The sequence below is a fragment of the Anticarsia gemmatalis genome, chromosome 2, assembly GCF_050436995.1.
Source record: "Anticarsia gemmatalis isolate Benzon Research Colony breed Stoneville strain chromosome 2, ilAntGemm2 primary, whole genome shotgun sequence".
Lineage (NCBI taxonomy): Eukaryota > Metazoa > Arthropoda > Insecta > Lepidoptera > Erebidae > Anticarsia > Anticarsia gemmatalis.
The window spans coordinates 13,958,917-13,972,576 of NC_134746.1; the positions used below are offsets into that span (position 1 = coordinate 13,958,917).

The following is a 13,660-nucleotide window of genomic DNA, read 5'->3' on the forward strand; positions in this document are numbered from 1 at the left end:
CAGAACCGAGTTATTATGACACATAAGGCATAGAGTTAAAGGATTTCAGAATGGAAAATGAAGAACTGTTCGCAGGTTTATGAAGACGTTAATTTAAAGTGCTACTTAATAATATATGTGGTATATGTAGGCTGTACTGTCGGAGTGAGAATTCGTTATATACTTTCTTGCTGTTCACTTACCACAATAAGTTCTCCCATGTGTATGGGATGTGTGAGGTGCATGGCGACATATCGCAGCACTACAGGATGCACCAGATACGCGCAGTACGTCACTCGCGAGAACGGGTACAGCACTGGCGCTGATAGGAGAGGAGTAACCCAACCTGAAGACAAACGTGAATTAAATATGGTGGACAAACAATTTGGATGTTTTACAACAAGGTTTTAATAACTGGCACTGTTTTAAGCTTTAACAAATATCACTATCTTACAGAATACTGGAATACACCAAAGCAAGCAAAACGGTGTGGAACGATGAAACTTTATATAAATGTGAACGTGGAACTTTACACGATGAGTTAGAACTATGGGCAGATTCTAGGGTCTTCACATAGCATAATACTCATTAATAAAAATCTACAGAACCCAAATCTTACCTCCATGTCCAGTGGAGCACGCAATAATAATCCAGCCGATGCAAGCTGCCCACAATGAGTGCGACAACGCGCTGTACACAGCGGCCGACCACACGCCCAGCTCTGTTTGGTACAGTCCGAAGATCAGGAACAGAAGCGTTGCTGTACACACTATCCAGCCTACCCACGCCCAAATCTGGAGAAAAAAATAAAATGTAAGGCTAACAGTAACTAAAAGTAGAAGAGTGGTGAGCGTTTCAATTTATGCAGAAGATTTTTCAACAGGAAAATGAGTTCTCAAATAGATGGTCGAAAAATAACTTAATTTTGAGATGGTAAAACTTGAATGGACGGTTTTTCAAGACAAATACATTTTCAGAAAACGTCGAAGTAAATGATGGTCTTCTATTGCCGCCACAAAAAGTAGTGCCACGCAATGTTACACAAGATACGAGCTTATAGTCATCTATTTAAATCACACTTTGCTATAACTACAAAAACTCACTCTGTTCATTCTAATCTTCAAATTAGTCTTGAACAATATCCATCCGGTCAACATGCCCACTAGATATGGCCCCAGCCTCGTCCAGGGCTTCTCGTACACTTTGTCGAACTGCGTGAACGGGTCCTCGGCGTTGGGGATGTGGTTACTGCTCCACGATACGTAGCCTGTCGTCACCAGGGATGAGAGGAACAGCAGGCCGGTAAGAACAGCTGATAGTTTGAAGTGGCTGGAAACACAAAAATACAAAAGATTTTAAGTATAACATAAGAAACAGCAAGTAAATAGGCAATTTTTTTTGTAACTCTAAAGTGAAATATGGTCTTCTTGGTAAATTATTTATTTACCAAAGCCAAGGCAAAGTCATAATCAAGGTGTTTTAATGATTATACTAAAACAGTTATTGGACTAATAAAGTAGATATATTTGTACCTTGTAGCCAGGATTAGTAGGATAGCGCTGACGGCGTAGAACTGTGTGTCGTCTGACAGGTACCAACTCCACAACATGCACTGAAACATAAGCTCTATAATATTAGAATACATTAACAATTGCTTCTGTAAGAATTCCATTTTGTCGCCAGCTTGCTTATTTGCGTTCTTTATTTGGGCTATCTTTAAGTCAACTAAGAATTACAGTAACAGACAGCAAAAGCGTTGTAAAAATATCTTTTTCGTTTAATGATCGTCACGTAAGCCTATAAAAAGCTACTTCTAGTCCCAAAGACCACTGAAACGAGATCGAGGGAAATCCTACTTAGAAGAGAAGAAATTAGTAAACCACTGAGTTGAATGTCCTCACCATCTGATCAACAGGGAACAAGGTGTTGATGTACAGAAGGTTCCTCCACCAGTACTTGGGGCAGGTTTCGTGGTCCATCGCCGGCGGCTCGAACACCGAGTTGTTCGCGAACCATTTCATCGTCACTTCGACCACGCCGAGCGTGAACAGGTAGGGCGCTGTCAATCTGAAACGATACGGGAACACGTGTATAAAGGTAATAATGGCAAGTCCCGACATTTTCGAAGTAAAATTTGGGAATAATTATGAAAAAAAAAATTTAAAACAAAATCGTTTCTCATAAAAATATCCGCGTACTAGACACACTCGGAAAAACACGATTAAAGATAGTACTTTAAGTTACACAATATCTCCACGCTAGATAGAAATTGTATTTTGTTCGTAGACATATGTAATAGCAAGCAAAGTCTAAAGGTTATTCACGCATCGGGTGGCGATTGCTGTACGTGAAACAAGTTGAGAGTTTGAAAACGTTAACAAGTTAAGTGATCAAAACAATTTACAGACCTGGCGAATCTGTATCCGATGAGTCCGAGGAACTGTAGTATTCCGGAGGTTATTTTCCTGTGTCCTTTCACCAGAAGGTCCAGTTTGCCCTTTGTCTTCGTGCGGAAGTAAAGGAATGTCACCAACATACCACTGGAAAATCAATACATAGAGTTAATCAAAGCTTCCTAACTTATGCAATAAGATAGATATGTATACTATACCGCAGTAGTCACTATGTATTATGTAGATTGTTGCCATATAAATCATGAAAGACAAGACGTAATTATAAAAGAAGCTATCTAGCTGAATTCGTGCCTACTGACTTACCCAAGACAGAAGAAAGTATCAACACTGTATACGGCGCTGATGATAAGCTGGAACCAGAAGCTCTTCTCCAAAACAGCTCTCAAAGCCGTGTTGTCTGCGTACTGGAAAAAATATGAAAAAGAATATAATTATACACCTGCAGCTTGAACACAATTGCGAGACAGAAATAGCAGCCTATAAAAGATTGGTGTAATGCAAACCCGAATGCATTTATTTCATCAAAAAATAAGGAAAACAAAAAACTGAATGTTCTGTTAGATCTAGTAAGTAGTTGAAGATTTTGAGTATGTACCTTGAAGACGACAATACAAGTGTGTCCGAAGATGACCCACACCATGGACATGGTGCGCAGGCCGTGCACCACCGCCACCGTGTCGGAGCCCACCGACTGGTCGAAGATCTGCAGCACGTTCGCCTTCATGGAGAACGACAGCAGCAGCTCGGAGAATATGTCTGGAGAAGAAAAAATAGAAAACAAAATTAATTTAAACTCTACCAAAGGATTCAAAGCTTTGTATAGTCGCAATTATGGTTTAAAATTGCAGAAGAAAATTATGCCAACAAAATTGAATTGGCTATCATCACGGAATTGAGGATATATTTCTCGCAGCCATAATAACCTAGTATCATTATTTTATAAAGAGATGAATGTAATCTTACTGAGTTTAAGTTCATCAGTGGAGGCAGTTTCGGCGGTGAGTCGCTCTTCGGACGTGTTGCTGTTGATAGCTAAGTTGTTGTTCACGTTGTACATTGACTTGCCTGCAAATAACATTTAAAATGGGTATCACAATTAACATTTGAAAACACATTAACGAACTTATATTGAACACTGCACATGCGACACATAAGTCTCGTCTGAGCCTGCTGTCAGCAGAACCTGTAGGTATTTCGGGTTACCGGGTAAGTTAAAATTACGTTAAATATTGCTAAAGTGTGTGTTATCTTAAAACAGAAAACTTATCTTCTTTCTTACCATTAGCCACATTAATATCTTCAAGTCCATTGAGGTCCAGCTTGAGGTCAGTCCTAGCTCCACTGTTGGCCGCGATGTTGGCAGCGCGTTGTCTGCGCCGGCGCACGTCGCGACTGATCTTTATGTCGTACACCGTCGCTGAGATTAGCAGGATGCCCACCAGGATTGATACGGCCCTAAAAAATAAAAATGGTTGGTAATTACATGTAAATAATAATCTATTCAGTATGTTTTCTTCTAATTTTAATACATTTTTTAAAATCTAGTTAATCAATTCAGATGACAATTGCATAGTGACTGAATACTTATTACTTCCTTTATGCTGGTAGATTCCTGCCCTGGGCATAAGCTTTCAAGATTATAAACATGTCCGAAACGTTCAGCTTTTAGATAAGTTTTAGACATAATTGTAATGCTGTTTTGATGAATGAGACAGTTTCTCATTGAATGAGAGCAGTCGTGATATGTTAAATCTACGCTCGTCATTGACATAATACTTAAATATAGATACTTTTCTTCTACGTTGGTCGTGCAAAATAGTTATTTCGTTAAGTATCGCGTACGTTACTTACTTACATTACTTCTCTCTCATCTTGTTTTAGTGAATGTTTGTTCCGTAACTTGTCCGTTACAAAATTATCTGTATCATATAATTATATCAAGTCTTGAGTGGATAATTTTGCAACAAAACAAACGTTATATTATTGACATAAGTACGTAACTGCTGGTGTTATTACACGATGGAATGTAATTTGATAATGCTTGCGTAGTGGTTAAGTGTAGTATACTGTCTTTTATTTTTATTGTGTCTGAGTACTCAATTATAATAGGTGTGGTACGGTTTGGTAGTTCGACAGTGTTAGTATTCTTTTTCGTTATTTATTTTTTCTGGAGTTACGTTAGTTTAACAAAGTTGACAAAAGTTTTAACTACGGTAGTGTTTCTTCGTTATTTTAATAGAACTATTACGATGGATGAAATTCCATGATGCATTACGAATTTGACTTTTGATCGATACAAGTCGCAGATTTGGCCCAGTCTATACTGAGGATAACCCTATTTTTTCCAAAGGTTGGTTTTAATTTATTAGCCACTATAATATTACACTGTCCCCATTATAACCAACCTTGATTTCAAACAAAACAAAACTATCAGAACAACAGATCGTAACTTCAAGTAAATTGGTCAGCAACGTGCAATTATAAATTACAAGACATTCCATATTAAACACAATACAGATAATCTTAAGATATGTACAAATTAAGTGGAAGTTTCATTGCCCAAGTATTGTATAACTGCCCGATTACATAAACCTTGTTGTGCCACATACATACAGGACTCGTATCTCTGCGCTCCCAGACTTAACCAGACTAGACCATAAAGTTGTACGCTTGTGATGACGTCACATGACACACAAACACCGTTTAGAAAGTGGAATGAACTTAACTGAACGTAACTGTTAAGAAATATCATAAAGAACATTTCATAATTATGTATACAGTTTTATGAGTCATCAAACTTTTACTGCCTTTCATGATAATGTTGAATTTCAATGATTTATGGTGATTGTTTGCAAGGATGCTAGTACCTTGAATTAAACCTGTTATATAAGATTCTTCCGTGTAAATGAATTGTGTAATGCATTGATGTTGTTGCCGTAATGAATGATTTTTTTATTTTAAAGTAACTTTAAAATAAAAACATCAATAAATGCTTTATAATGTATGTTTACCAAATGTTGCTATTGTTTTTACTACCTTTTTTAAATATAGGTTTATAAGGAAGACACATTTCGAAATTCTAAAGCTTTCATATAAACCTTTTCATGTGTTCGACCCGGTTGGCTTTATACGGGTCTGTGCTTTCCATAAGTATACTATTTATGTAATACAAATGCAAAGCATCTATTTACCGAATATCACCTTTAAATTCTGTTAAAAGCCTAAATCAAAATGTGGTATGTAGTTTAGAAGAAGTAAGCACACAAACACACCTTCACAGAAATCGTTTGATTATAGGAATATTAATTTAAAATAATAACTATCGCCTGCTAAGTAGCAATTAATAAAACTGATAAAATTTAATTTATAGCGGTTGGAAATTATACCATTCCTTCTATGTAGTTGTGAATTTAATTAGAATTAATGTTTGCAATTATTCTTAAATAACTGTTATAAATGCAGGTGATATTATTAAATATAGTTCGTTTAATATAGCTTGATTTAACAGGGCCTTATTGAAGGAAAATAATCTTTGCAATTAGTGTTACTGCTGTTTGCAAAAATAATTTTGTCACGAATAAAAGTGATATGTATGAACATAAGCACGTATTTATAACAAATAAAATGTATTTCATTGACTACCGATGCGAAAGATAAAGTCGTTCAGAGGTTATAACTTTTAAAGTTTAGCGTTGCACGTATTATACATTTATCATAATTCCCGTATCCTATCATTCAGGAGTTGTAAACTTTTTCAAAACTAACTTAAGAATAGTAGTAATTAGCCAAGAGTCCTCAGTTTTTTTTGGTTTTAATAAATCGCACTTTCCGAGAAAGAATGTCTTATACCAGCCTCGCAAACAAGTCGCTAATGCCTTTATTCTACTAAACATGCATAATCTACTTACATCAATACTCTGAAGGTAGGGTCTCCGAGGTAGGTGTAGCCTCCGTGCTGGGGTGATCTCACGGCGACCACGGTGTGTGACAGTAGAGGTGCGCGGGCACCGCTTACTAGGGATGCGACGGATGAACGGGAGCATGTGTGAGGGAGGCACATGCCGAGGTGCAGGGTGCGGCGCTGCAAGATAAATAAAATATTGCATTTTCATGTTATGTAAAATAAGTGAAGGTTTGAATGTATATTGAGGATCCTCTTCAGGTCATAAAGTTGTAAAATTGTGTTAGAAGAACTCTTAGGTTTTTTTTTGTAAAAAGGTTTACACATATTATGCCCTTAGGGTAAAATTTTATCAATTACATTGTGTTCTACATAATATTTTTTTGAAAAGTTACTAGTAAGGCTGCGTTTCACCAATGTGATTGCTTTATGACATCTCTGAATAAACAGGATGCCTATGTTTGTAAGGATAATTTATGACTACCAACATAATAATTAAAAAGAAATGTTAGATTAGAATAAAATGGCGGGAACTTACAGTCTTAACAATCTCAGTAAGGTTGGTGGTGACAGTGACCCTGGCCACGTAGAAGGCGGTCTCGAATGGAGGGCCGGTGCCCGCCATCGACAGGTCCTGCCGCCAGTCGTTGAAGATGTGGTTCGTGTTGCTCTCTGAAATAAAAGCATTCAATGTATTAGAATATTTTTTTTAGGAATTCGCTTAATACTACTTATCTACCACTGATAGCGAAGAAGGTGATTACCAGAATGCAGTTATTGAATCTACAAGTCTTAATATTTTAGGTACGGTAGCTAAATACTTAACAAAAAATTATTCCATGTTCATTCGGAACTAATATTTTGTATAGTATTGGCATAATAAATAGTTCTACTGCAAGCAAATAAGTGATAAAACGAAGTTGTCGCGGCTATTGTTAAAGCGTATGCGCAGCGCCATACAAAAGACATCAACGCGCGCTGCCATTTGTGTTGTTTTAGATCAAATAAAGCCAATTTGTCGTAGTTACTCAATATTGCTATTTTTAGAAATAAATATAGTACAATTGAACAAAATTTCAGTTGCTTTTTCACAATTGTTATTTTGTATTCGAAAAAGCGGATTTGGCCTTAATTGCCAAATTTTATGCAATGTGCAATGGTCATCTTTTTTTTTGGTATGCACTCAGTAAATATTACATGATACTCTCAATATGTGTCATAAAACCGGTATATTTGGAAATATTTCGTATCTCAGATCTTAAAGATAGCTTTGTAATGCTAGTTTCATAACTGGGAGGCGCCGGTCATTGCCTCATTGGTTCACTTGTCTTTTGAAAGAGACAAGTGCAAATAAACCTAATGAACAATTAGACTTTGTGTCATAATTGTTATATAAATATGTGTTGTTGTTATGTATTAGCTTTCGTTTTTATCACCACGTGTATTATAAGTGTTTTATTAGGTGTCTTAAGCATGCTTGAAAGGTAGAGTGCTTGGTGACTAACTTATGGTAGTTAGTATGACGTTGGTTTAACTCATCGTGTAGAAGTATAGAGTAAAGTAAAATTATTTTGTGAGAATTAAGATACCACCTACCAATGGACATGGAAAGCTATATTTTTCTACCGTCAGTGTATGGGTCTTTAAAAGGATTCCAATATTATACCTATGGACATACCATTTAAAATATTAAACCTAAAAAATAAAAAAAAACAGCATAACAATCCCTTTAGCACCTTTGTTTAACTTGCCAATAACCTTCTGCATGTAATTCGCCCTCAAATTTGAGAGAGGTGCGCGTGCGCAAGGCCTCTGTTTGGAGAGAGTGACGTACACAAACACCCCTTGACCCAGTCGACGGACAAACTGTCCACTGTTTGGGTTTTGTGAGTGAATTATTGTTAATAATGTCATGTAATAATACCGCTGTATTCTACTGTTATTATATATTATGCTCTTTACATAATGCCCGATATTCTGTCCTTGTAACTTTCCCATTATACCTAATCAATGGAAAAACTTAATGAACGAATTTTCACCAAAATTGCTGATCGCAAAAAACATAACAATTTTACAGATCGGTGCTTAAATTTCTACGATTACGTCAACAGGAGTCGATCATGCGTCATTACCAGTTTGTTTAAAACAAAAGAAAAATAAATAGAATAAAGAAACTCAGAGACATTCCGTAAAATAAACTAGCATTCAATGCATAACTTTTAAACTCTCGCGTTGCATGTTTAATGTATAATAGAATACGGGATTTAACGTGAACACGCATTTTACCTTAAAATGCCTAACGTTTCGACGCAGCTTACACGAGTTAATTCCCGTATTCTATTATACATTAGCATTCAATGCATCTATGCCGTCATCTTTTGGAGATAACAGACGCGATATTTAACAGAGTACGAAGCACGAAACTTGTACAAGCTAAATACCGGCCCTTCTTTCGTCAAACATAATGAAGAGCATTCTTCCTAAAGATATTCTACAAACACAATTTTGCTGATACACATCGATTAACTTTTGCATAGTAAATCTTTTTCACTCATATAGTTTCAAAATTGATTGAAAGTGACAAAACACTATAACTAATCAGAGCCTACACGGTGTTTATTTGTAACAAGCTGACCCGCGCAACATCGCTTGCGTCACTTAAGAGAGAACGGGTCAGAGTTTTCCCCGTTTTTGTAACATTTTTCACTGGTACTCTGCTCCTTTTGGTAATAGCGTGATGTTATATAGCCTATAATCCTTTCTCGATAAATGGGCTATCTAACACTGAAGAATTTTCAAAACGGACCAGTAGTTCCTGAGATTAGCGCGTTCAAACAAACAAACTCTTCAGCTTTATAATATTAGTATAGATACAGATATACATTCACCTGTAAGGGTGTGTCACAATGTATAGTATTACAAACTGTATCTATCGTCTACGTGTAGCTTGTGCAGTGTGATTGTATATATGTGTACATATCTTATTGCTATTCATTGCTCGCTTCGATTGGTAACGCATGGCAATAGGAACCTTGGGGAAATAGTACAGACAGTGATTTGATTACTAACTGCTGCGGATGTGGAAATAAATAGCGGTCTATATGGCTATTGAGCTTAAGGTTGGCGGTTCGATTTTCGGGTTATGTCCTTGGGATATAAAAAAATATTATGCTCTATACTCAAGCACAGCTTTATTATATTAAATCAAGTCATGAGTTTTTATGCAACATGATGGTTCGATCGAATGCAACATTAAATTCGTTGCTATGGTCTCCTTTAAGTTCTGAATTTTGTGAATATAGTAAATAGGAAATGATGTTAGCTCCGTACTAAAATCATCACATGAAAATATCAAGATGTGCTTGAGATGTGTAATACAAAAATCAGTAACCCATATTTTTTACGCGACATAAGTACTTAATGTCTGTATATTTAGTATTACATCCTATATTGTATTGAATGGACGGACACGAATAGATAAAGATACACTTAGTATATATATATATTAGTCAGGAAAAAAGTAAAACTATCAACGAAAGTTGTCTTTAAAGTTAACTTAACAAGTTAAACACTAGCATTGTCAACTTCCGAAGATATAACGATTAGTGAGTTGGTCAGTGCACAAACACAATGTGTTCGGACGCACGCGACGGACAGACACACATACTTACATAAGTATCTGTGTCTTTGTTACAATGTCTGCATAAATATACGACAATAGTAATAGTTATGATTGACAGTTTTCTGGTAATAGGCGTAACGAGGTGTTCTTTCTATTGTTGCAATAGAGGTTGTAACATGTTCCTTGGTTTTAATAAGTCACGTGTAATCTATACAAATAAAAATGAATCACCTGTATGTAACTATTGAACAATCAAACTAAAATGGATAATTCTCGTTCACGATTAGGTTTGTATGGGATCGATGGGATCAATCACCACTTGCTATAAAACTAATTCTTGATTAGCTACATAACCCTTATATCCGAGGGAAGATTTCCTATATAATTAGCGATTATCGACTACCGAGTAGTTATTTTATGAGCGCCCCGAGTAAGTTCTGCAAGAAGTATTTTGTCCAAGTGATTTAAATCGCAAAATTTGGCTGAATAATGACATAATACATCACTCAAATGATAAATAGTTCCATGCGAGAGCCCATAGCACTCGAAAGATTTAAACAGCACCGATATGCTACTCACCATTATCAGGTCTGGTGGGTTCGTGGTCATCATTGAGTATATCGCAGAGCTCAGCCGAGCCGGTCCAGTAGTTGTTGCCCCAGTAGAACATCGACGTGTACCGGCCGCTCGCGTCCTCCACTGAAACAAACAGAACATTATGTTAATTACGAACAATAGGAGATAGAGTTTAGTATACTAACTTAAAACTAACAAATAAACGGACTGACTTTGAATTATATGAAGTGTGTAAATATTATCATATTAAAGTAAAGCTAAACTGTTTGATGTTAGAACTAGAGCATATAAGATTTTGTTTTGTCGAAGTGCAAGATAATGCTAGGCAAGGGTCTCCTCCCTTACGAGGGAGGGGTTAGGTATTGAGTCCATCACGCTGGCCAAGTGCGGGTCAGGTTAGTGGGTATATATTCATAAAATTAATTAATATCTTGTCTATAAACTCTTCGCTTTTAAAAACTATAAGTAAGTACACTATTATATTTGTAAACAGTCAGACCACAAGTTTTCAGTCCCTTCACCATCACCGTCATCTTATAATATGCTTTAGCACTCAAAAACATTAATAGTTTTCATCCAATTTAATATTATAAGTAAGCATTCTTATTACTTCACCGTCACTTTTTAAAATTCCGTATGTTAATATATTTAGACTATTTTTAAAGTAAACGTTTCCTGCAAAACAACGTAGCAACAACAACAGCCATTATTTACGAGATCAATATCGGTCCAGGAAGGAAGCAATAACGAGAGTACTTCCTACATACATACAAAAATTCACATTTAACTTTAAACTATGGTTATCAATATGGCCGAAGGGCGGTGGATGTTCCGGCAGCTTTACGCTAGAGGTCGCCACAGGTCATGGGTGCACTTTCAAATGTCACTTCCTGAGAGAAAATTGATGGTTTCGGTTTGCTGTACTGGCTTATTTTTTTGGAGATTTTGTTGTTGACATTTCGGTATGTGGCAGTATATATATGTATGTCTTACTTTTTATTGAAATATCATATTAATATGTTATGTTTTATAAGGTTTGCGTAGTTTGACAACACAAAGAAATAATACTGTTGTTTTTATGAAGTAAATATATTTAAGGTGACAATTTGCTATCTAATGATTCTACGAACGATAAGTGAGTGCGTTTGGTTAGAGCTCATATACAAATGAAAAAGCTTACATATTTTTTAAAAAAATTCTACTAAGGTAATCCCGAATTTTCCACCAAATCTAAGGTGCTTTTGTGCCACCTGCTTTCATTACTGCATTTTCCTTAATCTGTAGAATCTTCTTACAGACAAACCATACATTTTGTATATTTAATAAAATAGTGTAGCCAAATATACACACTATAAAGGATAATATAGTTTCAGACTCGTCGACCTTCCTCGAGGCTTTCCAATACGACCGGTAAGAGGAAACCTTGGCAAATGATACATTTACAATATTAAAACAATCTACACATAATTATAATTAATTTTCAGTATTATCTCGAGGCGGAATCAATGCAATTGCTTCATATTAGTGCATATCACTCGCAACCGTCAGCCATGTATAACGAGATACGAAGTAAAAAAGCATTTAGAGATGATAGTCTCTGTATATTTCCTTGAAAATTAAGCATTATGTTGGAATAGATTTATTATTTAGATTGCTAATGAAATGTTTGATAACCTTTCTGATACTTATAAAAAAACATTGTGGAAAACTTTGCATTATAGTTTTTTTTAATGAATTATCAATTTCTTATATTACTGTTGATATAATTAAATGTTGCATTTCCTTGTGCAAAGCTCTTTTACAAAATTAATGAAAAAGGCAATTGGAATTATTAGCTTTTTCTTATTAAGATATCGCGTGAACCAAGTCTCTTACATGCAATAGTAATGACACTAGGTAGCAATATCATAATGATGTGCATCCAAATGAATTAAGATTACAAAATTGTCTCCGAATGCAACATCTGCACGTTTTACTGCAATACATCTTTGTTACACAATATTGGGTAAGTTGTTTACACTAAGTTATCTAGAACATACAAAAACACTAAAATTATATAAATCTAGATCATTTAAACAAAATACTGGGCGTGTTATCCCTGACCTGACTTGTTTATTTGAAATGAATTGAGGTAGACTCATTGTAAGTTTTTGCCAACTACATAATGTAAATAAATCTTGCTCAAGAAACAATATCAAGTACGTATAATATCAAACTATGCTTTAATAAAAAATATGCATTGATACGACGCTTAAATTCTACGCCTTATTTTTTAATTTTCTGAGACACTGAATTAAAAAAAGAGCTCCAACTGACCCGTTTCCAAGCTAGTAGTAGATTTAGTAATTATACTTAACGACTATCATAAGTGTCAAAAATTAGACCTAAATGAATAAATGACTTGTTTTTCTTTGTTTTACTTCTGACTATAGGCATGGAACAAAATATTCAACGTCAAAAATAGCTCCAGAGAGTAAAATTAGAACAAGAAAAGATAAAAAGAACAACATCAACTCGAGGCAAATGACTTTCAAAAAAACAGAACAAAACATTTGTTCTAGAAAATTCCTATAACGTCGAGAGCCTAGTCCCTTCAACTGTCAATAGACAAGTGCAGGCGGACACAAAGCAGTGGATTACAATCGTACGAGATCTGTGTCAAGGTGACGGATCAATGAACTCTTCACTTTGATACGCCGCTGCAAGACAAATATAATTTATACATTGTAAAGAATGACTCTCATTGAGCTGTTATAGCTGCTGTGATTGAAAGAAGCTGTATGATATAACAGCAAGGATGATTTATAGTAGTCTTCTTTAATGATAAGAGAAAACAAAGGTTTGATTCTTCAAATAGGCAATATTAACTTTTAAACTTTTGTGTCTCATGTTTATTTTATAAAAGAAATAGGCGAGTTTCACGTTATAAATATGGGGCTCTATTCTTCTAGTAATTATTTCCTGAACTTGAATGTGTTGGATCCATTGATAGATGTTTAGCTCTTTTAAACAAACGGTAGACGCGACCAGTTATATGAAATTGCAATAAATCCTATTTCAAATTGTATTCTAATTGTTACTCAACTAATTTCGCGGAGTCATTTGAACGTCTTACCCCCGGTTTCTGAGTACATTTAGCGGTAGTTTATCTATTCAATAGCGTTTTTG

The 13,660-nt window shown here is 35.4% G+C and overlaps 1 protein-coding gene across 1 annotated transcript in view; it reads right to left on the reverse strand.

Moving 5' to 3' along the window:
• LOC142985805 (uncharacterized) overlaps positions 1-13,660 on the reverse strand; it is a 54,727-nt gene that overhangs the window by 2,058 nt on the left and 39,009 nt on the right. Inside the window, exons 2-14 of the mRNA XM_076134053.1 lie at positions 10,496-10,615; positions 6,833-6,966; positions 6,302-6,474; positions 3,673-3,848; positions 3,357-3,458; positions 2,989-3,149; positions 2,697-2,797; positions 2,388-2,519; positions 1,881-2,046; positions 1,512-1,591; positions 1,083-1,308; positions 599-773; positions 183-325 (exon numbers count right to left, since the gene is read on the reverse strand). Of these exons, the coding sequence (XP_075990168.1) occupies positions 183-325; positions 599-773; positions 1,083-1,308; positions 1,512-1,591; positions 1,881-2,046; positions 2,388-2,519; positions 2,697-2,797; positions 2,989-3,149; positions 3,357-3,458; positions 3,673-3,848; positions 6,302-6,474; positions 6,833-6,966; positions 10,496-10,615 (1,889 nt within the window). The remainder of the gene's footprint in view (positions 1-182; positions 326-598; positions 774-1,082; positions 1,309-1,511; positions 1,592-1,880; positions 2,047-2,387; positions 2,520-2,696; positions 2,798-2,988; positions 3,150-3,356; positions 3,459-3,672; positions 3,849-6,301; positions 6,475-6,832; positions 6,967-10,495; positions 10,616-13,660) is intronic.